At 40.1% G+C, this 26,052-nt stretch overlaps 3 protein-coding genes and 1 long non-coding RNA gene across 6 annotated transcripts in view; 2 read left to right on the top strand and 2 right to left on the bottom strand.

The window, feature by feature from the left end:
• The window catches only part of LOC131303225 (3-epi-6-deoxocathasterone 23-monooxygenase CYP90C1), a 38,037-nt gene extending 22,395 nt beyond the window's left edge, over positions 1 to 15,642 (top strand). The window contains 4 exon segments of the mRNA XM_058329989.1: positions 5,174 to 5,263; positions 5,457 to 5,535; positions 14,011 to 15,061; positions 15,402 to 15,642. Coding sequence (XP_058185972.1) covers positions 5,174 to 5,263; positions 5,457 to 5,535; positions 14,011 to 14,114 — 273 coding nt within the window. The 3' untranslated portion in view covers positions 14,115 to 15,061; positions 15,402 to 15,642.
• Positions 93 to 4,547, bottom strand: LOC131304305 (uncharacterized). Of its 3 annotated transcripts, XM_058331510.1 has the most exons (3): positions 543 to 4,547; positions 372 to 420; positions 138 to 228 (listed from the first exon to the last, which is right to left on the bottom strand). In XM_058331510.1, exons 1-2 carry the CDS (start codon positions 1,657 to 1,659, stop codon positions 416 to 418), a joined length of 1,122 nt encoding a protein of 373 aa, XP_058187493.1. In that variant the 5' UTR covers positions 1,660 to 4,547; the 3' UTR covers positions 138 to 228; positions 372 to 415. The 3 variants fall into 3 exon arrangements, with proteins under 3 accessions (XP_058187492.1, XP_058187491.1, XP_058187493.1); XM_058331509.1 differs by lacking the exon at positions 372 to 420 and having other exon boundaries at positions 93 to 228; positions 543 to 4,519; XM_058331508.1 differs by having other exon boundaries at positions 102 to 228; positions 372 to 4,519.
• A 2,117-nt stretch (positions 15,643 to 17,759) lies between the features above and the next one.
• LOC131304310 (uncharacterized) lies at positions 17,760 to 20,184 on the top strand. The gene is made up of 3 exons (XR_009192352.1): positions 17,760 to 18,791; positions 18,882 to 18,983; positions 19,034 to 20,184. It is a non-coding gene; the product is annotated as an uncharacterized LOC131304310 (long non-coding RNA).
• A 636-nt stretch (positions 20,185 to 20,820) lies between these two features.
• Positions 20,821 to 22,284, bottom strand: LOC131304306 (ribosomal RNA small subunit methyltransferase, mitochondrial). The gene is made up of 2 exons (XM_058331512.1): positions 21,713 to 22,284; positions 20,821 to 21,609 (listed from the first exon to the last, which is right to left on the bottom strand). Exons 1-2 carry the CDS (start codon positions 22,136 to 22,138, stop codon positions 20,851 to 20,853), a joined length of 1,185 nt encoding a protein of 394 aa, XP_058187495.1. The 5' UTR covers positions 22,139 to 22,284; the 3' UTR covers positions 20,821 to 20,850.
• Between the last annotated feature and the right edge of the window lie 3,768 nt (positions 22,285 to 26,052).

The following is a 26,052-nucleotide window of genomic DNA, read 5'->3' as shown; positions in this document are numbered from 1 at the left end:
AAATTGACTCCTAGAACAATGCTTAATTAAAGTAGGGAAAAGTTTCTCTAAAATCCCAAAAGAAGGCTGAGCCAATCTACGGTGCCACTGATGTAACATAGAAAGAGTTGAACTCGTATCTGCTTGCAAAGCACGACCACATGACATAGGTGAACGAGGTGCAGACTCCAAAAAATAGAGGCCATCATGTGCCTTACCACTGCCAATCATTTTGCCCGTGTCCAGTTCCTGAAAAACACAATGAGTAGGAAAAAAGGTCACTGAACAATTTGCAGATCGAGTAAGACTACTAACGGACAAAAGGTTAGTGGCAAAATTTGGAATATGTAGAACTGAAGAGAGGGAAATAGAGGGAGAATAGCGAACGGAACCTTTCCTTGAAATAGCAGAGAACGATTCATCTGCTATCCTGACCTTATCCTTACTAGAACAAGTAGAGTAAGAATCAAATACAGAGGAACAACTTGTCATATGATCTGAAGCACCGGAATCTATAATCCAAGGAATTGTAGAAGAGGCAGTAAAGGCACTAGCCGGAATACCTGTGTGAGCAAAATAGGAGGAAGTGGCACTTGCTGTGGAAGGAGGAGTTATAGTAGATGGAGAATCAGCCCGAGCCATTAGGCGCCTGAGACCTTGCATCTCCCCCTGGGAAAAACCACTAATATGATCAGAAGGCGCCTGAACCCTAGTACTGAACCCAGAATCAGACAAGGTAGACTCCGAAACATGGGCCTGAGCCTGAGAACGCATGGAACCACGACCTCGACCACCGCGTCCACCCCTTCGGCCACGAGAGGGACGACCATGTAACTTCCAACAGAAATCCCTGGTATGGCCGGTGTTGTAGCAATGATCACACCGGAGTGACTCTCGATCAATAGGCCCACTGCTAGTACCAGATTGTGATTTACCACTTTGTGGAACAAGCCCACCCTGAGGAATGGCAACCAAGGCAGAACGCTCAGGAGTAGGAGTGTCCAACATAGCACCTCTCCTACTCTCCTCCTGCTGAACAATGGCATAAGCCTCGCCCAATGACGGAAACGGAATACGCCCCAACACCTGCACTCTAATCGGATCATATTCTATATCAAATCCAGCCAAAAAATCATAAATACATTCCTTCTCCAACCGCTTTAACCAAGCAGCAGCATCAACAGCACAAACAGCCTGAAATCCCTGATAATAATCAAATTCCTGCCATACTCCATTCAAGTCAGCAAAATATACAGCAACGGAACGATGATTTTGTTCCAATGTACTGAGCCTCTTCCTCAATTCAAAACACTGTGCATCATTTCCCTGTTGGGAATAGGTTTGGGCTGCAGTAGTCCAAATCTTATGTGGAGTATCAAGAAGCAGAAAAGTATGACGAATATCAGCCCTCATAGAATTAAATAACCAGGTCATAACTAACGATTTTCGAGATTTAAACTTCTTGAGTTCAACTGCCTCAATAGGTGGAGCAACAGGGCCCTCAATGAACTCTGACATCCCTTTGGCCTCAATAGCCAAGGTAAAAGTACGAGACCAAATCAAGTAATTGGTACCATCCAACTTAATGTGGCAAATATCCAGAGAAAAATTATCTAGAGTCCCTACACAACTCAACTCATCATTTGTACTAGCGGAAGACTTTTGTTTATCCTCTGACATTTCAACAGAAGAATAGCACTTTCAAATAAGCAATACCCGATCAAATCCGCAACAAACAAGTGTAACCCAAGTAAAATCAGTCCGAAAAACACAGATTAGAGTACAGAAAAATCAGCAAAAGCAGCAAGGGTTACCAAAAAACTCTGAACAACCACCTGTACGTGGTTATCACTGGATTCGGAAGCAACAGTAGCGTGAGAGATCAAAAAGGGCTGACAATACCTGTTCCGAAATCTGTCGGAAGTTTCCAAACCACCTCTACGTGGTTTGGCAGAGGTTGGCGAGGGCAGGAATCTTAAACCCAGGAGTCGCCGGAGGTCAGCAACATTTGCCAGAGGTCGGAGAGTGAAGGCCGACTATGAATACCTATCAGAAGTCTCTCTGGAAAGGGAAGAGACACGTCGGAGCCTGATTGAAGGCAGACGATGTCAGGAGGAGACGATGTCAGGAGCGACGAGGTCTCGTTGGAGCTTTATGGGAGGCCAACGATGGTAGAGAGATGGGTCCCAAAGTGATCGATTGCTCTGATACCATGTAAACTGAGCAATAGAATTAGAAACCCAAAAACTAGGGTTATTTTCTCATTACGTTAGTTTATACAAGACTAAGAGAATAATTACACCGAGATCCTTATCTTCTAATCTAATTACACAAGGGCTCAATTACACACTAATTACACATACACCCATAACTTAACACACGGCCTTCCCAACAACATGTGACAGGCATCCATTTCCACCACGTCGCACAAAATCTCGTCCTTATATTCTTTCCCAATCGAGAAAGGAATAACGCATTGTTCTATTACTTCGGTTTCGCCGACATCTCTGATCCAGCCAATACTGTAAGGGGAAGGGTGCTTTCGCGTCTGGAGCCCTAAGTTGTCAACCATGGTCCTTGACACGATGTTCTCACTACTACCTCCATCAATAATCAAATCACAAACTCGTTGATTGACTGTACAACGAGTCTTGAAGATGTTGTGTCTTTGCACCTCTTCCTTTCGGGGTGTGTACATCAAACGTTGCACCACCAGTGATGCACCCTCATCCTCATGGGTCCACTCTGTTGGATCTTCTTCTTCGACCTCATCCTCTTGTTGATAGTCTTCTTCATCTCCATGTTCTGCTAGGTTGACGTGCTGTTGCCTCTGCGGACAACTATTTGAGTGGTGACCTGCCTCTCTGCAACGATAACACTTATCACCTCGAGGAGGAGCATAAGGTTTATTTTGGTTATCAGGTTTGCCTACAGTTTGCCTTGTATTCGTCTGATTTCTCCAGGGGAGCTTTGTCTAACTCTGAGAGGCCTGATTGGAAGTTGCCTCAGAGACTGCCTTCCCTTTAACCTGCTCAATCGGATTCTGCGCTAGGAAGTTGGATGTGCGAGTGGGGGCTTGACTTTGAACACCTCCTCTATGGCTCAACTGCGACTCAGCCCTTGTTGCCAACTAGATGGCATCCTGCAAGGTATGAACTGGTGCATAGTAACAATATCTTGTATGTTAGTACGTAACCCGTCCACAAATCGTGTCACCAACTACCCTTCCGTTTCTGGTAGATCATTACGGGAAGAGAGTCGCTGGAACTCTTCAACATACTCATGAACTAGTTTGGTACCGACACCTTTGGTATTGATGGAACTAGTTTGGTACCGACACCTTTGGTACTGATGGAAGAGAACTTGATCATAATCTGGATGAAGAAAACGTGCTCTCATCAACTGCTTCATCCAGTCCCACGATTGAATCTTGCCTTTGTTTTGCCGCAGTCGAGATAGTTGCAAATGCTCCCACCAAGCAAAAGCACCGCCTTTCAACTTGTAAGTGACCAGCTTGACCTTCCTTTCCTCTTCGATATCCATGTAATCAAAGAACCTCTCAACTTTATGCAGCCAATCCAGAAAATCTTCAATGTTTAACTGCCCGTTGAAAGACGGAAGATCCATTTTCATACAATAGTTGTTATTCTAGAAAGCTTCTCTAGGATTCTCATGCATAGCAATCCTCTCAATGCCGTCATCACTTGACTCACCATTGTAAACTGGGTAGTTTGCGATGCGCATAGGATGATTCCCTAAGCGGACAAGATTGTTATGCACCCTTGGCTCATGTGCTTGCTGGACTCGAGGATTATCAGGGTTACCTGTCGGCGGCCGGTTGAGATTCATTCCAGCCAACAGGTTACAAATCTCCGTCAACTGTTGTTGCATCTCGGATTGTTGTTGTTGCTTCTCGAACGCACCCCAGAAGGCATCGATATTGCGATCACTTTTGTTAGGGTTTGCTCCATTCACTTCATCGGCAGACGTTGAGACAAGGGTGGTCCTCGCTCTAATACTTCTTAACGTAGCGTTGTAGCGGAAGAGAGACTAGATATCGTTCTAGTAGACGAATGGGGTTAGGTATCGTTCTAACAGACGACCTTCTTGACTCCACAAGAAAAGATAGAACAAACGTTGTGCACAAGGAATATCGAGAGAACTCTGATTTTTATTGAATGATTGAATGAACAACAAGGAGGGTTGCACCCTTATTTATACTAGTAGTAGGCCCAGCTGATAAGGTAATGCTTGGCTACCAAGAATACAACTTGGAGTAGGGACCAAGCAAACAAAATAAGGAAATAAAAAACTCTAGGAAACTAGAATCATGCTAAATAGGTGGCACCAAATAAGATCTCCTACTATTATTATTCCCTAACAAAAGTTGCCAAAACAAGTGGCATAAATTAAAAATAAAATTCTAGAATTAAAAGTTCCCATAATTTGAATGTCTTGATCAATACTTCTTCCTTGATTTGATCCTATCAAATCTTACCAGAAAATCTGTAGAGATTTGTTCTACATCATTTCCGTACCCCAACTGTCTATTACTCTTCCTTTTGGTCGTTAACTTTTAGGTCTGAGATTACTCGAGGTGCACTTAAGCTAGCCTTGGTGTGTGATTATTAAGAGTACATAAAAAAAAGTACACATCTACCCTTTATAGGCTTTGGTTTAGTTTCTTTGCAGGACCCTACTGTATTTACGTAAACAACAGTTACATATAGTAGACACCAACTCTCAATTTTGCATCTCATCCAGCATCCAATATATCCCATTATAAAAGAAACCCAAGTACATGCATACCCACATGGGTATTATTGTGGCTAGCACTTTTTAGAGTGAGAGAAGGGGACTAGCACTCTGTGGCTGCCATCTGGGTGGGACCTTTTTTCTTTTTGCTTACTTAAGGATGCATTTATTAATAACAAGACATTTTTGTCATGTACTACACAGTACACAGTGAAATTATTTGGGAGTCCTATGCTGCGGTGTCTTGCCTAGGATGCTCTTAATTACCTAGCTAATTAAGCTTCCCTGTACGTACTGCAGTGTTTTACTTTGTTGGCATCAAGCCCTACTGTTGTAGGAAATACAATAGTAAATTCTCGGCCTTGGCTCTCTTCTTGTGAATGATTTGAGCAGTAACATTGAACAAGTTCTGATGCAATTGATTCGGTTGCAATGGTAGGAGGAGAACATGGATTTGAAGAGGCAGAAAGCACGTACCTGTGATGATTATACTTGGATGGACTATATGTCCTTGCCATTTACTCAAAGTGTGAGTCTCTTGTTACAACTATCATAAAGTTTGCCGAATCATAAGCAAAAAGAAAAGAAAGAAAAAGCACTCGCAGTTGGAAAAAGTTCACTGAATTTCGAAGGAGAGAAAAGAAGAACAAGAACAAGAGAGAGAGAGAGAGAGTTGAGTACTAACCTGCTTCTTTTAATCTGTGGGGGGAATTTTTCCTTAGGTTATTAGTGAAACTCTAAGAATGGGAAATATCATCCATGCAGCTTGGAGGAAAGCTCTGCAAGATGTAGAAATCAAAGGTCAGTCTACTAGTTCACCTGGCGCTGCTTCTTGTAGGATTCATTTATCTGCTCATTTCTTCGTCTTCATCTTTCTGCATTCCCTTTTTTTTTTTTTTTGGTAAATGTGTCATTTTATAACCAACCAAACTGAAAAAACACAGGGTGCAAAACCCACTATACAAACTGCTTTAAACAAAAGAAAAGCATCCTACTACAAGCTACCAAACAACTATACTAACTCCTCGTTAGAGATTTGCGGATCCAAGAACTCTAGTAGAGATGTTCCAATGAGCACAGAGTCTTTGGTTTTCCAAAGAGTTGGGGAACTGATTCCAAGTACAAACTCTTGGTCTTATATTGTCATCAATACACACTAAGACTGCACTTGAATTCCTGGGCCTGCCTTCAAAAATTCTGGAATTACGCTCAAGCCAAATGAAGTATATCCCAGCAGCTAATGCCAATTTAAACAACAAAGAGCTGAATGTCTTACTTCTACAAAAACCACAAGCATCATTCAGTTCTAAATCCCACGTATGTGCCCTTCTTTGGATCTGAAATCTGAGTAGGATAGGCTCCCAAATACACCTAGAAAAAGAACAGGTGTTGGAATAGAATAGATTCGGCACTCTGGGAACATAGCACACAAACAGGGTCAACAGGGTCTACCTCGATACCCCATCACAGAAGACGGTCCTTAGTGGACAGCCCCTTAAGACAAGCTAGCCATAGGATAAAGGACCATTTAGACACATTTTTTGGAAACCAAACAATAGTAGACCATTGAGTTTCCTCTCCTTTATTTCTTCTAGCCTCCCATGTGTGCTTGGTATACTGCCCTGTAGGGGAAACAGTCCATACAACTTCATCAGCTTTATCAGATTGAGGAACAACAAAGCTAGGAATGGAGTGTTGTATCTGATGAATCACAGAATTTCGCGGTCTGGGCCAGTGCCATTCCCCATTCTGAATTACAGTACTAACGGTAGCGGAAATAGATCTTCCAAGGGTAGAAATAAGTCTTGCATCGAACAGTTTGTAAAGGGGACCACTTGGGTGCCAATTGTCGAGCCAAAGGCAAGTTCCTTGTCCATCCCCAATAATGCGTTTCACAAAGTTCTGGGCCATGACTCTCAAACGCATAAGTTTTCTGATGGTCCATGAACAGTCATAAGGGGTCCTCATATACCAAAAGTTCCGATCCCTAATGACAAAGGCATGGACCCATTTCACCCATAAAGTGTCTTCTTTTTTACGTAAGGCCCACAAGTGCCCCATCATAGTAACATTATTCGAAATAGTAAGAGACTTCAACCCCAGTCCACCTTCAGCTTGGGGTGCACACCTCCAACCATTAAAATTCAGCAGACAAAGCTTTGCGTAGTCCAGCAAGATGGGATCACTAGAAGAGTGTGCACAACGACTTTGAACACTAAGAAGCTCCTCCCTAGCAACCATCACCCTATTTTGAATATCACTATAGAATTCCTTATTGGATTTCCTTAGACAAGGCTTTAGTCTTCGCATCTTAATATACAGGAGCAGCATAGGATTATCACCATTTTCCACAGGATTACACCATGACAAAGTAAGAAGAGAGGAGAAGTTCCTATGGTTCATCCAAAAATTGAAAAATTTAAATCGTTTTTTCCCTCCCTTGTAGGGAAAACCAGAAACAACTAGTGGGCTGTGATCAGAAACACCTGGAGTAAGAACTGCAGCTTCAGTCTTAGTAAACAAATTCTGCCATTGATTATTAACTAGAGCTCTGTCCAATCGACTGCAACAATGATCCTGACCACTCCTTTTATTCGACCAAGTAAACCAAGAGCCTTTTGTATTCAGATCTTCCATACCAATATCTTCCAAACATTTATTAAACTCTCCAGCAGCATTTACATCAAGATGAGTAGGATCTGATTTCTCATTCTGCCATCTAACTATATTAAAATCTCCCATAAGGATCCAAGGTAGAGACCCCACAGATCCATACTCAGCATTAAGGTCACTCCACAAATTTCTTCTAGCACCAGGTTGGTTAAAACCATAGACAAAAGAAATTACAAAATATTTCGATTCCATTTCAACAGAGAGTAATCATCTGATCAGTAGTAGAGAGAACATTCACCGAAGTCCCATGTTTATCCGAAGCTACTATAATCCTTGCAATAGATCCAGACACAATATTATGAACAAAACCCCACCCTGAAGGAAGGCAACTCTTCATGGTAGGTTCTAAAAACTCCTGTCTAACTTTGGTTTCAATGATTCCAATCAACGACAACTTATTAGTAGGAATAAATTTTCTTATTTCTACTTGCTTAATGGGGCTATTTAATCCCCTAATATTCCAAGAAGCAAACTTAATCATCGCTTTTTAGGTTTCTTTCCACCCTTCCCAACCCCAGGAGCCTTACTACCCCCTTTTGGCTTACACAACCCTACAGAATCCAGAGCCATCATAACAACGTCAGGGTCAGTCATACCCACTCCAAGATCATTAGGTAAGAATTCATAAGAATCTTGAGCTGCCATACTAATTTCAGACGCAGGAGGAGCACCCCCTTTCATATTACAGTGAAAAGGAGATAAGGAAGAAGAGCTAACCTCATCGCTAACAGAATCCCCTGCAACCTTCAACACCCCCCCCCCCCCCCCCCCCCAACATCTGAAAGAGCAGCAAACATATCAGACTTTGGAGTGCCACCAGCAACCAAGACTTTACAAGTACCAGTCGTAACAGAACCTGCACGCATAGAGCCAGACCCTGGAGTCCTTTTAGCCATAATATCACCCTTCCCTATAACCACATCAGTACAATCAGCAATTTCTTGAACCACAGCTGAAGGAGTAGAAGTCCCAACAGCCGCTTCAGAAATGACAACATCAGAAGCTATTGACAAATCCATTGTAGCCACATCTTTTCCAGTTTTCACAACCCAAGCCTTGCCTGACCCAACCATATTAACGACCCTTGTTGCTTCACCAATCACCTGCCGAGAACAGTCAGAATGACCAAACACTTTGCAACTTTGACACTTAACAGGTCGCCAGGGATACTTGATACCAACAGTAACTGTTCGATTTAGGGTAATTGTAATAGGAGAGAAAAACCCATTCAAGGGTTAATTTCATTCAACGTAAAATATATATATACAAGCTGTACAATAATTGCACTACGGTCCTAGATACTTAAACTGATTACATGATAAGACACATTATTACACTAGATACAAATAGACCCATCGTCTAACACTCCCCCTCAAGTGGTGCGAAGATATCAATCAAGCCCAACTTGAACACAATAAGATAAAAACTCTTGCTACCCAACCCTTTTGTGAATATATCAGCTAACTGATCTCCAGATCTCACAAACGGCATACATATCAAACCCTCGTTCAACTTCTCCTTGATGAAGTGTCGATCAAACTCTATGTGCTTTGTTTTGTCATGCTGAATGGGATTATGAGCAATGTTGATGGCAGCTTTATTATCGCAATAGAGTTTCATCGGAACACTATCAGCAAACCCCAAATCACGTAACAAAGTTTGGAGCCACAAGAGCTCACAAACACCATGAGCCATAGCTCTATATTCAGCTTCTGCGCTAGACCTGACAACTACCGATTGCTTCTTACTTCACCAGGTAATCAGATTACCCCCAAGGAAAGTGCAATAGCCAGAAGTAGAGCGCGCTTATCATCCACAGAACCAGCCCAGTCAGCATCAGTGAATGCCTCCAATCGCAAATGGCCACGATTAGAGAACAAAATTTCTTTTCCTGGAGCTGATTTCAGATACCTCATAATACGATAAGCTGCATCTAGATGTGAAGTAGGAGGATCATGCATAAACTGACTAACAACACCTACTGCATAAGTAACATCTGGTCGAGTGTGGGTCAAGTATATTAGTCGACCCACAAGTCGCTGATACCTCTCCTTATCAGTACGCTCCCCCACATCTCCACTAAGATGATGATTCGCCTCAATAGGAGAATCTGCAGGTCTACAGCCCAACATACCTGTTTCTTCCAAAAGATCAAGTATATACTTGAGTTGGGAAATAAAGATACCTCTATCAGACCTCGCTACTTCCATTCCAAGGAAGTATCTTAATGATCCCAAGTCCTTAATCTCGAACTCTAGAGCTAGACGAGACTTAAAAATTATGAATCTCACTTACATCATTGTCTGTCATTATTATGTCATCAACATAAACAATAACGACAACAATCTTACCATTACTTCGCCGGATGAACATCGTATGATCTGCATGGCTCTGCTTGTAACCAAAACTCAACATAGCCTTAGAAAACCTGCCAAACCAGGCTCTAGGTGACTGCTTCAGCCCATAAAGTGTCTTCTTCAATCTACACACCTTTACCTCACTTGCAAGAGAAGAGAAACCCGGTGGAATATCCATATAAACTTCCTCCTCTAAAATCACCATGGAGGAATACATTTTTCACATCAAACTGTTGAAGAGGCCAATTCAAGTGGGCAGCACATGAGAGGAGAGCTCGTACAAAATTCATCTTCGCTGCCGAAGCAAACGTCCCCTCATAGTCAATACCATAAGTTTGAGTAAAACCTCTGGCAACAAGCATTGCCTTGTATCTCTCAATTGTACCATCAGCCTTTTGCTTAATAGTGAACACCCACTTGCAGCCCACTGGCTTCTTCCCTCCTGGAAATGACGCTAGATCCCAGATGCCATTCTTTTTCAAAGCTGTCATCTCTTCTACATAGCTCCTTTCCACTTAGGTATCCTGAATGCATCCTACCAATTCTGTGGAATAGATTAGAGGAAAGAGAAGAGACAAAACAATGGTACAAAGGAGCCAAATGATCATAAGAAACAAGCTGTGAGATAGGATGTTGAGTACAAGATCTGACACCTTTTCAAATAGCAATAGGAAGATTATCAGGATCCGTAGGAGGATGTTCAATAAGAGAAGAATCATTACCAAAAGAGTTAGTTGAGGAATCTAGAACTGGAGTGGGTGATTGTGATTGACAAGGTGATAACGCACATGAAGACTTTCCATTTTTCTGTCTAGCATACCTCTGTAAGCTAGCTCCCTGCAGTCGTCATCGTGCAGGTAGTTGTTCCTCAATGTCACCACCAATATCATGTGTTTTCCTTTCAACAGATACTGGTTCTTCTCCGGTGTTTTTCCTTCTCCCCCTCACTATGATCATAGAACAATTTTTCCCCCTCACTATGATTATAAAAGGTAAACATCTCTTCCTCCTGCTGATACTCCCCCTGAAGAGATGGTTTGAAGAGAGAATAAAAAACCTCTGTTTCCCAAAAGGTAACATCCATAGAGGCAAACATCTTCCTAGAATAAGGATCATAACACTTATAGCCTTTCTGGGTAGAAGAATACCCAACAAAAATACACTTATGGCCTTTATGTCCCAGCTTGCCCCCAGAAGGTTTGGGGGCATGAACAAAACACACACAACCAAACACCCTAGTGGAAGAGTCGTAACTCGACAACTGCTTGGTAGGCACTCAATGGGTGTTTTAAAATTAAGGACACTAGATGGCATACGGTTGATAAGATACGTGGCAGTTAAAAAAGCTTCTCCCCATAAGTATTTGAGAACATTCATAGTGAACAAAAGGGATCGAGTGACCTCAACAAGATGACGATTTTTACGTTCAGCGACTCCATTTTGTTGTGGAGTGTCAACGCAAGTTGTCTGAAAAATAATACCATCATCATCTAGATATGTCCGAAAAATCTTATCAATATACTCAGTCTCATTATCACTCCGAAGAATTTTAATATGTGTATCAAACTGAGTGCACACCATCTTATGAAAAGATTTGAAACAGGAAAATACTTTATTTTTTGACTAGAGTAAGTACACCCATGTGGCACGAGAATAACAATCAATAAAAATAATAAACCATCCATAGCCTTTTAAAGAAGTAACAGGAGAAGGACCCCAAATATCAGAATGGGTAACCATAAAATGTTAAAGCATCCAACTCCAAACCAATTGGCAAAGGAAAAAGGCCTCCGAAAATCTAGCTATGATACCATGTTCGATTTAGGGTAATCGTAATAGGAGAGAAAAACCCATTCAAGAGAGTAAGGCAAAGGAGAATCCACAGTCACTTCCACGTAAATCTTAGCGTAGCTAATACGTTTACCAGACTCTGTCATACCATCAGCATATAAGGACCTACCCACAGAACTAGCAATGTAGCTAAGGCCCGGGGCAGTCCACAACTGCAAACGAACATCATAAAGCTGTACCCAAATGGGAAGTCTATTCAAAACCTCCTTTTCAAACTCTAAATGAGGACTCCATTGTTGCAACACCATCAATATACCACCAAAGTGCCACGGGCCAGCCTCCACAATCTGTCTATAAGCCCCAGATACCCCAAATTGGAAAAAATAAAAACCCTTGTCATTGGATAGCACATCAGACAAACCAAATTTAGCCCATTTGTTGAACGCAATAGATCTAACAGTCATGTAAGACAACTTCTTGTCCACAAAGTGCCCCACCACACAATCCTGCCATTTTTCCATCCCCAACTCTTCAACCTGATTCGGAGTAGAAACCCTAACTTTATCACCATCAATTACAGGGGGGGAAAACTCTAGCCGCATACAAGGACTCTCCTCGTTAGGAGGAGCAACAGTATCTCTCCACCAGCAGTCAAACCAATAGCAGGAACCCTAGAATTATTACCATTTTCAGAACCACCAGATTTCTCAACCATTTTATTTTCCACTTGAGAACGTAACAAAAGGATTTCAGTAGACAAAACCTTAATCTGTTTCAAATAGGAATCATCAGAATCAGCAATTTGTAAGTGCGCAAATCGACCCTTATTCAACTCATCAAGCAATTCATACAACTCATTAGACACAATTTTATCAGCAATAGTAGGATCCATAGAGAATTCCGTCAATCCAATCGGAACAGACTTTTCAGAAACACCCAAACCCCCAATTGAATTAACCGAAGGAAGAACTTCCACAGGAACAGAATCAAAAACCCTAGCAGCAGCCAACGGAGAACTACAACTAGGAAACACCTCTTGCAAAGACGGAAAGGAGAACGATATGCGCAGATCTGCCCAGCCAGAGAAAATGCGAGAAGAATCAAGCAGGAATCAAGCAAGAATCGAGACGAAAAGGAGAGCACCCAAATCGCCTAGCACCCACGTCCTCGCCTCTTGTGTAAAGCTGAAAATTGGAAGAGGTATGTCGCCGAACTGGAATGTTAAGATTGTGACAAGAAGATACCTCGGCCACGAGTCAATCGAGCTGCATCACATGGTAAAAGAGAAGACAGAAAGATGGCGAATATGATGATAATAAGTTTCACCATGACAGACCTTGGAGAGTAAGCTGCCATTGTGGGCATTCTTGATTCTTGAAGATGTTGCTATTTATGCAAAATTGAATCAGCTAATTACTATTTGCTCCTTACATAGTTTCACTCCTTAATTGGTGTTCGTGTTTATCCCTGAAATTCCTATTTCGATATCCAAGCAATCGCCAAGCAAGCAATAGGAATTGAAAATAACGATGAACACTAGATATACATGGAAAACCCTAGATGGGTAAAAAACCACGGGAATGAATCAAAACACTATACTTAATGTGTAGTTACAAGTAATCTTACCTACGATTTGAATCCTCACAATCGCCTTAAAACCTACTTGCCGAATCGCTCATTTACCACACCCAGTGCTTGATTGCCGCTGCCTCGAATCCTCAAGCCTTCCGATTACCCTTCCAGAAATCCACTGGAAGCAACACAACAGTAAAGATTGATTGTTGTATGAACCTCTTGGAGATTACTTGAGAGAGTATTGATCAATCTATCGATCTTTTTAATCACTCCAAGATACAAAGGTAAAAATACCCTTCCATGTGTTTTAACTTAAACCCACGTCCTTTTTGTTTTGCTGCTGCTCGACTTCTCTCGTTAACCTAGCAGCCAATAAAAGACTGCTATATATAGTAGGGATAGCAAAACAAATCTCTTTTTTTGACTGATGACTAAACCATCCAGCAGCTTTCGATTGATTGCCGACTGATAGAGAGATTGATCGGGTTGCATTCTTCTTTCTTCGCAGTTGATATGATTGCCTTTTTTTTCACTCACTCTCAATAACAAATATATGACTCCTTCCACTCTATTCCCATACAGACTTGCTACACTTGGAAAAGATAAAAAGAAATTACAACTCAATAAAGAATGGGATACAAGGAAAAATGTGTTTTGTCAAAGGAATTGCCAACCAAAAAATAGCGCCGCTTTTTGGAGCTAACAATTCCATTAAACCAGGCTAGGCACTAATCTCTGCAAATGGAACGGTCTCTTTTGATCACAAGATACAACACTACCTAAACCTTTGTTCTTTTCTACGGAGCCATAATCACATCCTATAATTATCATTGACCAAAAATAAAAAAGCGAGCCGTTTTGTTTATTATTTCTTTTGCAGGTTATTTCATACCAAAAGGATGGTGTCTCTTGGCGTCCTTCAGCTCCGTTCACATGGATGAAGAAAATTACGAAGACCCCTATCGATTTCATCCTTGGAGATAGAGAGGTATTATTTTAGTATTCTCAACATTTTAGCTACTTTGCTGGATTATTTTTATGTCATCAACTAGTTATGGTTGTAGTTCCTGCCATTGGATATCTTTACTAAACCAAGCCCTTAATGGGCCATCCTCCTTTTAACTATATGAACCTTCTGCAGCATTTTTGCTCTATCCATTTATTGGTTGTTATTACAATTTATGTGATATTTCCCCTATTCAGGAAGCTAGCTTACTGTCACATATGTACGTCACTATTTAGTTAACCCATCATCATCCATCCTACATGAAAAGGAAAAAAAAAAGAAAAAAAACAGAGTAAGACATAAGATAGAACCGGAAGGAGGTAGAAAATTAAAAAAAATACACCACGGGGTATATCATTACTAAGTGCACCAGTTCATCTTCTATACATGGCATCTTGAAATAAAATTTCAGCCAATCTGAAGAAACTTAAGCTATTGAGACACCTTGAATCATGAAAGCCATGTTTTAATTTATTTTGTCCTAACATCAGTAGATATTGAAAGGGAAGGATTTTTTTTGTTTTTGATTAGTATTGAAGGGAAGAAATAACTAGATATCTTTCAAATTAGGTGAGCAATATGGTGAGACACTGACAATTAAGAACATGATAACCATTGCAAATCTCATGTTGTCGCTCTTTTTCATCCCATACATTCTGCCAATATCTCTGTTGAAACAAGAATTGTCCACAGCAGTACCTAAAGTTTCAGTATACCGCAATTTCTTTACTATGAACATTGGTTGTTAAAGGCATCGATTGTTACTATTCTTAACATAAACTTTCTGTTTGTACAAGAAAACAAGAGGAGTTGTTAACAACAATACCTTCACACCATTTGGCGGTGGACAAAGGCTGTGTCCTGGACTAGAACTCTCAAGGCTTGAAATCTCAATTTTCCTTCATCATCTTGTCACCACTTACAGGTATAATTTTTTAACTATCATACAAGAAAGTTTTAAAACCTTAACTTAGTTGATTATAATAGCATTCATATAAGATTATATGTTTGTCTGGCACTAATCACTTTAGTCTAGATACCAAAAGGCCAGAAAATTCATCATGATATTTCGATGAGCTGAAAGCAATTGTGTATCTGTTTATGATTAGTCAGTTCATGCAACGACAACCAGGAATTGAGTCTTGGGTGCATGCCTTTTAGAGCTTGGTAGAAATTTGGAGCCAAAACTTGTGATTAGTAACTTGTTCTTAGTACAGATGTATCAGCATGTATTTTATATTGACCTTCCAGTTTCTACCATGCAGATGGGAGGCTGAGAAGGATGATATTGTCAACTTTCCAACAGTTAAGATGAAGCGGAAGCTACCTATCACCATCATCCCAATAGGCCGTTCAGATACACTTTAAATTTCATAAATGAATTGAGAGCAGTATGATTTCCTGGAAAATCGTAGAGATGCATATTCTTGACCAAATCTTGACTTCCGGCTTTTACACAAAAACGATACTCGATTCAATTTCAAAAAAAGTTACAGATTCTCTCTCTCTCTCTCTCTCCAGTATTGCCCTTCTCACTCTGCATCTCTCTCACTTTTCCACAGATTATACAAACTCACTTTTTTTTTTTGGGTAAGGTCACATACATACATTTTGTTTTGATCGGCAACAAACACATTTTTTACAAAAAATATCAAATCTTATCAATCTCAACCGCACACTGCAATTCACTCATTCATCTTCCAAACCCCCCAAATAACCCAGCCACTTTCTTAATCTCTATCCTCTCAAATGTCCACGTAACCCAAGCATATGGTCCTTCATGTTTATGGGATAAACAGCTGCATTAGATCATAACACCACCAACAAATAATCTGCGACGTTGCCAATAAAAAACCTCAAGAAGTTAAGAGCACTACTCACAAATCCTTAGTTTCTGTTTAATGATGAACAACTGAAAGATAAAATCTCTCTTCTTATTTCGGGATTAGTGCTGATTTGCATCCACTCAATTCCGGTTTCATTTTTTACATACAAAACTAAAACACACAAAAACCTTTCTCTATGAAATTTCTTTATATTCCATTGAGAAAAGAAAAAGAAAACGAGCTCTGAAAATGCATTCGAATTTCATATTATTGATAATTATTTGTGTAAAGTTACTTATATAATCTTAATAATTTTGTTTTGATTTGATAAAAAATCGGTTACTCTACATTTTCATTTTTCAATTTCTTTCATAAATAAAAAATAAGCACGTGACTGTTGAAGTAGCCTAAAGAAAAAAGGGTAAACTATAGTTAACCCCCTCTAACTAAGCCTCACGTGCACTTTGCCCCCTCTAACTTTTTTTTTTGGCACTCAACCCCCTCTAACTAACTGAAAATCAAACGGTCATAACTTCAAACGGTCATAATTTCTTCGTCCGAAATCGAAAACATGCAAATTATATATCGATTTCGAGGTCTTGAAGTCAGCTTTCCAATGACACCAAAATCACATCACGATTCAAAGTACACAGAAAGTTATGATCAAAATGGTCTTTGTCTACCAGCCCTTACTCTTTTGATCATAACTTTCTGTGTGCTTTGAATCGTGATGTGATTTTGGGGTTATTAGAAAGCTGACTTCAAGACCTCAAAATCGATATATAATTTGCATGTTTTCGATTTCGGACGAAGAAGTTATGACCGTTTGAAGTTATGAACGTTTGATTTTCAGTTAGTTAGAGGGGGTTGAGTGCCAAAAAAAAAAGTTAAAGGGGGTTGAGTGCCAAAAAAAAAAGTTAGAGGGGGCAAAGTGCACGCGAGGCTTAGTTAGAGGGGGTTAACTATAGTTTACCCAAGAAAAAAATAATGTTTTGATTTGATAAAAAATCGGTTACTTACATTTTCATTTTTCAATTTCTTTCATAAATTAAAAATAAACACGTGACTGTTGAAGTAGCCTAAAGAAAAAACAATGTTTTGATTTGATAAAAAATCGGTTATTTTACATTTCCATTTTTCAATTTCTTTCATAAATAAAAAAAAGCACATGAGTTGAAGTAGCCTGAAGAAAAAACAAAACAGTTGATATACTTTAACTGTATTAGGCTATAATTATTTCAATGTATAAATGTAATACATTGAAAAATAAAAACTTTATGATATAATAAGTATACGTTTCGAGACAAACTATATGTTTATCAAGCCAGGCCCCGTGGGAGGAAAATCCTGGCTGCGTCACTAGATGTAGGCAATTAGGCACATCATTTAACAACCAAAGTCTTAGCGTTCTATTCCTACACGATGTCTTTGGCGGGACAACTCGTGACGGCTTGATAGATTTGAAGTTCTTGAAAGTTCATTGGTCCTTTCATACTTGGTTGTAGTGCATCTGATTGTCTAGGCATTTGGTATCTTTTGTCCTTAACTTCGCACTTTTTTCTAGTTTGAGACTCCTAATTAGTTGTTAGGCAGTTTAAAGGTGTCGTCGTTGCGTCAGGCCATGTCTGGGTTGGGATGAAAGACATCAATTGTCTTATGATTTACTCATTTTGTATTTGTTAGACGTTTAGTTTGGATTTGTCCCAGTTCTTTGTAATGATCTCCATTGTCCTGTGCACTTTTTCTCGTTTTAGACTCCTAATTAGATGTTAGGCAGTTTAAAGGTATCATTGTTGCGTCAGGTCATGCCTGAGTTAGGATAAAAGACATTGATTGTCTTGTGATTTACTCATTTTGTATTTGTTAGACGATTAGTTTTGTTTTGTCTAAGTTCTTTGTAATTATCTTCATTTTGTAAGTGCAGCTGGGCATTTTATCAATATAATCTTCTCACTTTTGACGAGAAAAAAAACAAAAACAAAAACAACCAAAGTCTTCTCAAGGGCCGTTACAATCTGGCCCATCCCAAAAAATAGAATTGCTCTACCACCTGGAGGGGCATTCAAAAGGGCTACCCCCTTCTTCAACGTGGATCCCACATTCTCATTGGGGATGGTTCTTCCACATCTTTTTGGCTTGATAACTGGACGGGCCTTGGCTCTCTACGTTCTCTTATTGCTGATCCTCTAAATTGGAAAGAGGATGACTTGACAGTGCGTGATTGTTGGGACCAACATCACTGGAACCTCAACCACATATCTTTCATTTTACCCCCGTCTTTAGTTGAGAGTTTTCAAAACACCAATGTTTTGTCCTTCACCCAAAAACCTGACCGAATCATAAATCCCAGTAATGGGGATTTCTCCTCAAAATCGGCTTACAACCTCGCCAATAATGCTTCTTACTCTGAACCACCATGATTCGTCTTGGGTCTGGAAACTCCCGTGCACCCCTAGGATCCAATATTTTTTTTGGCTTATGGCACATGAGCGTCTCTCCACGTGCAATAACCTCTACATTAGGCACATCACAAACTCTCCATGTTGTTCCTGGTGTGACCAGATTGAGGAGAACACTTACCATGTTTTGCGCGATTGTCCACGAGCTATGGAAGTCTGGAATGAGATCGACTTCCCCAACACTCATTTCAACACCCCTCTTCATACTTGGGTTCAAAAAAATCTCAAAATATCTGGCTCAAACCAGTTCGGTGTTGGTTGGCGTTTCATCTTTCCCTTTGCGTGTTAGCAAATCTGGTGCCACCGCAACAAAAGCCTCTTTGAACCTCAAACCAACTCGAGTTCTGACCAATCGAATCAAGTGGTTAAGGTTATTCTAGCAATCTGGTGCCACCGCAACAAAAGCCTCTTTGAACCTCAAACCAACTCGAGTTCTGACCAATCGAATCAAGTGGTTAAGGTTATTCTAGCAAAAGCAACGGAATGGGAGTTCACTATCAATCCAGTCTCTTTTAAGTGCCGAAATAGCATCCTTGTACGTTGGGTACCTCCACTCGAATAGGTCTTCAAGCTTAACACAAACGGATCGGTAGGGTACCTCCACTAGAACAGGTCTTCAAGCTTAACACGAACAGATCAGTAAATCTCGCAACCAAGCGGGCCTCAACAGGCGGCTTAATCCGAGATCGCAATGGCAATATGAAAGGCAGTTTCCACCGCAATATGATGGCAGATTTGAGTACCATGGCAGAACCCTGATGGCCTCAATTTTGCTCTTATGGAAAACATTAACAGATTAGAAGTCAAAACAGATGCTCTAGCTGCCTCTCAGCTCCTTTCGGCTAAGAAAATTGATAATCACCTGTTGAGTACTGTGATTTTCGAATGCATGTCCCTAATGCAATGCTTTGATAGCTTCACCATCAACCACATCTTCAGCGAAGCAAACAAATGTGCTCACACTTTGGCAAGTGATACCCCGGTCTCAATGGGGAATTTTCTACTATCTTTACATTCCGCATTGTATTGTTAATTTCCTATATGCAGACTCTATCGGGGTGGAATACCCAAGAGATGTACTATCTTTGATTTAGTTTTAATGCAAGTTCCAGTTAACCAAAATAATAATAATAATAATAATAATAATAGAGGCCAGTGACAACACAAGACTGGTATAACATTTAGGGCAAAATACGGATTACCTCCCCATGGTTTGAGCATTTGGTAGATGACCTCCCTGACTTTTATTAATGAGCAGTTTGCCTCCTCATGGTTTTGGAGTAAAGTGCTACCATCAAATTTTCCACCCAAACTGACGGGAGGTGTAAAACACACGCCTATTATGAGACTGAAAATGAAAAAAATAATTAAATAAATGAATATTTTGGTGTAAGATGACAGAACTATCCTTCTCCATCATCTTCCCCAACAATATCCTCACAAACAACACTACCCTCTCTGGCCCCTTTGTCCACCTTGTCCAACACATTGAAACTGGAAGCTTAATCTGTGTAGGGAGTGGCCTCAAACTAAAAGCTTGAACCATCTCCTTCAATGGCCCCTGCTTATTTGCTAAAAGGGTTGTGTATGCTATCCTTAATTTTTCTTTGTCCACTCTTTAATTACTTTGGCCACATAATAGGAACCCAGAAACCCGTCATCATTGCTGCAGATTTCAACGTGACTGCCCACGGAAATATCCATAGGTGGGTTTGGGGAATTTCTTGATTCTTGGTTTGTGTCTTTTCCTTTCGGGGAACGGGAGAAATTTGGGTTGTTTTTCAGAGAAGAGCAATTGGTTTAGCCCGCCACCTGTTTGATAGAAGTTCCAAACTTCCAATCCAGTTTTCCATAATAGATCAGAGGGATTTTATGCCACCAGAATCTCCAAAGTAGTCAATATGAATTTCATCACTGTGTCCCCTAGCAATTGGTTTTAGTTTTCTGTAATTAGCGGAGGTTTTGTAGGTTTGGATTTTGATGGGGAGAGGAGAAGAAAGTGGATTTGGGAAAGTGGGAGGGTGGGGACCTGGTTTTGTTCAAATTTGGCAGTGAAGTTTAGAGATCACCTTCTTCTTCTTGGGGGTGAGAGAGAGGAAAGAGAAGACAGAGATAGAGAAGTAGATTATTAAAAAAAAACAAAAGTACAAGGGTACTAGAGTCATTTAACATTTTCTATTAACGGAGTTAGAGTTGCAATTTACTCCAAAATCATGAGGAGGCAAACTGATTATTAATAAAACCTAGTGAGGTCATCTGCCAAAGGGCCAAACCATAGGGAAGTAATCCGTATTTTGCCCGAACATTTATAATGCAGACGGAGATAAATTCTTTCTTTTTGCCGGACTAAACTGGTGCTGAAATGAGATTTCAGATGCGATAAAGAAAAAGGACAGAAGTTTTGCAAACATAAAGCACTACTATGGACCTTAAGAAGTAGCCAATATGGCATTGTTTGCGTCCCTTGTTCTTTTATGATCATTGAAGTATATTCCAGCTTGATTGAAGGAAGAAAGCAAATCCAGCAACTCTTCATTGGACAGCTTTGAAGGCCTCTTATCTTCAAATCCATTGGATTGAAGAACCCAAACAATTTTCTCCCTAAACAAACTCATCTCTACTCCCGAGCAAGAAAACGAAGAGCAGCCCCCTTCATCACTTGCTCCATCTCCGTCAACTTCAACATGGCTAAATTTGCCTTTGTGATGCCAGCTGCCAATATTTTCATCGTTGCAGACACTCTTTCCAGATAAATGGTAAAGCTCCATCACCTTCTTCTTCTGCTTAAATGTGGCACCCAACGTTTTGTTCTTTTTACCAAAACACGTTCTCGTGAAGGCCCACCACTCGTGAAGATCCACGTCTGGAACTTGAGCTTTAGGCCAGATCTTTACCACTGATGAATCAACTTTGGGACATGGTAGAAAGTCCCTCTTGCTTACATCCATGATAAATTCCACATCAGCCACCAGCTTCACATTTACAGCTAAGCGATTAAACTCCGAATCTCCAGGATTGGCCAATAGGCGTCGTGCAAACTCCTTCTGAAAGAGAAGTGTTGCACTCCGAAACTGGTTCATCCCAAAGACCAACTTCGCCACGAGAGGCGAAGATATTCCATAGGGAATGTTGGCTACAACAAGATCAAACCTTGGAAACTCAATTTTCAATGCATCGCTGCATATAACCTGCAAAACCCAATTCAAAAAAAAAAAAAACACAGTCAGCTCGACTATGAAGAATTCTGATTAAGGAATTTTATCGAACAGTTAATGAACAAATCAAACTTACTGTAAGCCGGTCCTCAAGTCCACTTTCTGCAGCTCGACTACGAAGAATCTCCACCATTCTCTTATCAATCTCGACTGCTATGACCTTTTCACAAGCTTGGAGGAGCCTCAAAGTAAGGTTTCCTGTGCCGGGTCCGATCTCTAGTACCGTATCATTGGGTTTTATGACAGATTTACGAACGATGGTATCAAGAACTCGTGGGTTTGTGAGAATGTGCTGACCTCTGCTTTTCAACAGACGTATATACCCCTCTTCTTGATGTTCCTTTGTCTCTTGGAACCGAATTTTATCACTGTCTTCGTCGTCTCTGAGGTTATGGCGGCGGCGACCACTACTAGACTTTGAATGAAAAAGCTGTAAAAGATTATGTCGGCCGAGAATGAGTCTGGAAACGTAGACTGATAGAGATTTTGAACGGCTCAGCATTGAGTTTGTGATGTCGATAGTGGGCGTGGAAATGCTTGGCGGGGTGGGTGACAGACTGAAATTTTCAATATCAGTTGGGGGAAGTTTGAGACTCAACTCTCAGGATCGATGGATAGGTTATTCTCACATTCAGGAATGTTCCGTACACTACACAATCTCGCTGCACCATCTACTATATATTTTTTATGGGACTCATTTTGGGTTCAACAAAAAATACATAAAAATATCCATAAATTTTAAAATAATATTTTAGGGGGCCCTGCAAAAAATCAGCTTTAACCGGTATCGGTAAGTATTATTTCTAAATTTATAGGAGTGAAAATGCTCAACTGCGCAGTTTCGAACATACGAACCCAGAAATAATATTTATCGATACCCGTTAGAGCTGATTTTTTATGGGACCCCCTAAAATATTATTTTAAAATTTATGGATATTTTTTTGTATTTTTTGTTGGACCCGAAATGAGTTCCATAAAAAATGTAGTAGATGGTGTAGTGAAAGTGTGTGGTTTATGTAGCATTCCTTCGCATCCTGTTTGTTCCCTCGATTATTCACCGGGAAGGGGATAGTTAAGGTGTGCTGCGTGTGCACCGAACCACCCCTGACTGTGGAACCGAGGGGAAAAAAAAAACTGAGGTAAGTTGCATTTTTTCCCTTTTTACTATCTGAAACTTCCATAAATTATAAAAATATTGTTGAGGCCAAAATCTGGACAGTTGACCCCAGCACTTTGATGAGACTCTTGTTGAGTCCGAATGATCACCCTGAGAGCCTTTGGAAAGTCCAAGGACCGGTGGTATTTTCGGTCATAAACCCTCTTATAATCTTAACAATTTTTGTTCGATTTGATTAAAAAACTAGTTATTTTTCATTCTCATTTCTCAATTTCTTTCACAAATAAAAAATAAGCACACGACACGTAAAGTGACCTAAAGAAAAAAATAAAATGATTGGTATACTTTAACATCATTTGGCTAAAATCATTTCAATGTAGAAATGTAATGTATTGGAAATTTGGAAAGCAAAAGCCTTGTGATATAATAAGTATACATTCCAATAAAAAAATAGTACTCCCTCCGTCCCAATTAGTTACGTCTACTTTGATTTTCACGTAATTTAAGAAAAGTTCATAATTACACTGACTTTGTGTCAATTTTATCATTTTACCCCTTTGTAACTTATGATTTTTTGTCAATTTTTCTTGTCATGTCATTCATTTCAAATCAAGTTCAAAATTTGAATTTGGGAGGGAGAAATGAGAGGTAAAATGATAATATGGACATCCAAAATTGGAAAGTTCTGAAACAAGCACTTGATTTTGGGACGTTCCAAAAAAAATAAGGGCACAACAGAGTGAGACAGATGGAGTATATGTCTATTAAGCCGGCCCCCAGAGTCCTAATTCTGGCTCTGCCACTAAGTGTGAGTGATTTATATAAATTTAGTGTAGGATGTGGAGCAGTAGTGGGATAATGGGATATTGGCGACATTGGTGGGAGTTGTAAGATAATGGGATCATGGAGTATTGGGCATGAATAGAGGAGCAGTGGAAGTTATGGCATGATTTGTGGGATGACGAGTTGAGTTTTGTTCACTCTCCATTTAAGAGGGTGAACATTACACTCTTTCTTATTGGTTGAAATGGTGTGGATCCCACCACATTTTGATGTCATGTTTACCAAAAAGTGTATTACACGGTAAGTATGACATCACTTTGTGGTGGGATCTACATCATTCCAACCAATAAGAATAAGGGTAATGTTCACCATCTTTTAAGAAATGTGAACAAAATTGCACTCTGGGATGACCCAACCGTTTCATGGGTTTCCCTACCGCACAAGCTTGTCGACCAATATAAACCTTGTTGAGCCCCTGGTCATGTGTCATACCCATAGTGCTCAACATCAGTGATGAAAATTCATACGCATCAGTAGCCCCCATTTCTCAGGCTGACGTGCCCACTATTGTGGTTGAACTTTATTCTCGAATTTGGAGGATAGGGACCGGAGACTACTCGACCGTCACAGAGAAATGTGGTCTGGGACTCTGGAGTGTAAGTTAGCTCGATCGATTTGGCGATGGGCAAACGGGAGTGTCAGGCTACTTAACCGTCGCGGAGAAATGTGGTTAGGAGTGCAAGTTAGCTAGACCGACTTGACGATGGGCGGAAGGGAGTGTAAGTTTGCTCGACCGTCGTTGAAAATTGTGGACGTGAATTAGTGCACAGATCTCCTGTTGTGTGACGAAAAAAACATCGCAGTAAATTTCCAGCTCATTCTACAAGAACAATACTCCAGTACAAAATCTGCAAGTTGATGGATATTCCAATAAAGCCACAAGAAGCTGGGGTGGTTATCCGCAAAGAAATCCCCGAAGTGTGGAAATTTGGGCTCCCAGCTCCCCTACAAATCCAATAAAGTATCTTCACTGGCTCATTAATATAATCGCAGATGAGGTGCGAGGATCTCCTCTACTCTCTTCCTCGAACTCCAAGGTGTTCCAGTACTCCAGACCTGGTTCCTGGACTCCAGAAACTCCTGACATTGGTTAGTCCACTGGTTCATTGAGTGACCTGTGAAAGTTCATAGTGGTGGGGTTCCGTTCACGGAGGTAGAGATTCTGCTCTCGGTGTTTCCCAAAAAGGGACTACATTCTGTATGGGTTGAGGTTGCAGGGGATTATCATGGGTTGTGCTTTCGATGGGACATTTGCCTGCAGGTTTTCGGAAGCTTTCGAATCTGTGGCAATAAAAGGTTGTGTGATGATAGAATAATCTATAAAAAATTGGTCTAAGGTCCACTATAGCATATTTGTAACCCACCAAATCCACCTCTCAAGTTTGTAACCCATTAGGTCCACTCGGACAAGGGCCTTGTTTGGTTTAGACTAAAAAATATATTTTTATTCTCTTTTATTTTTTGTGTTGCCAAACTAGGCCCTTGTCAAGCCAAAAAGGAATTAATATAAGACAAAAATGTCCTTGCCTACTTTTTTTTCATTTTTTTTTTCATTTTTTTGAATTTTGACACAGCTCTCTCTCTCTCTCTCTCTCTCTCTCTCTACATTCCAGATCTCACATGCTCTGCCGCTGCACAGATAACATATAAGGTTGTCTATGGTTAAGGTAACATATATGGTTATATGTTCATGCATATACATGTTCAAGTTTTAACATTATATGTTCAGATCTGTTAGGCCGCTGCGCGGACCAATTCGTATAAGATTGGCTATGGTTATATATGGTTATATGTTCATGCATATACATGTTCAAGTTTTAACAATTAGTAACAATCATTGAAACGATTACATCCGCCAATCAAAACATTTGTGTTCAAAATAAATAAAAAATAGATTCAAAGTCTGCTATTGTTCAACTACATAGTTATAAATTTGATCGATTGATCTACAAAATGAATTCAGAGTTTTCTGAATAGCAATATGAAAACACGATAAAGAAATTACATCAAAAGACTTTAACCAAATTAAAATTCTAAATCTAATGTTCTTAGCTGTCTTGTCAGGCTCAACGATCCTAATGTGCCCCTTCAACACAATCAGGTATCTTTGGTAGAAAGATTTGATGTGAAGGGCTCTTCTGAGGTTGGAGTTCATTCTAAACTCTATTATCACAGTGTCATTGTGGTGATACTCCAATTTGCAATAAATTGGATTATAAACTTCATGAAACCATACTCCTATTTCGTTTGAATTCGTCATTTCTGCACATTTAAGAAAAAAGTTAAACAAATGGAAACATATAGCTTTATATGTTAAAAAAAGGATTCAAGAATTCGTATATTACCATATATGTTTCATGATATCGGCTGTCAAACGAAAACCTAAATGTTATATGTCTCATGATACACTATAACATAAAAAATCACATATAACCATATATATTAGGAATGATGGC

The sequence above is a fragment of the Rhododendron vialii genome, chromosome 10a, assembly GCF_030253575.1.
Source record: "Rhododendron vialii isolate Sample 1 chromosome 10a, ASM3025357v1".
Lineage (NCBI taxonomy): Eukaryota > Viridiplantae > Streptophyta > Magnoliopsida > Ericales > Ericaceae > Rhododendron > Rhododendron vialii.
This window is presented reverse-complemented; position numbering and strand designations above follow the sequence as displayed.

Coding starts and splice junctions, on each gene's coding strand:
- LOC131304305 (XM_058331508.1), bottom strand. CDS start 1,659: ATGTCAGAGGATAAACAAAAGTCTTCCGCTAGTACAAATGATGAGTTG. Junction 229..371: donor CTCTGCTATTTCAAGGAAAG/GTTCCGTTCGCT, acceptor TGTGTTTTTCAG/GAACTGGACACGGGCAAAAT.
- LOC131304306 (XM_058331512.1), bottom strand. CDS start 22,138: ATGCTGAGCCGTTCAAAATCTCTATCAGTCTACGTTTCCAGACTCATT. Junction 21,610..21,712: donor GACTTGAGGACCGGCTTACA/GTAAGTTTGATT, acceptor TGGGTTTTGCAG/GTTATATGCAGCGATGCATT.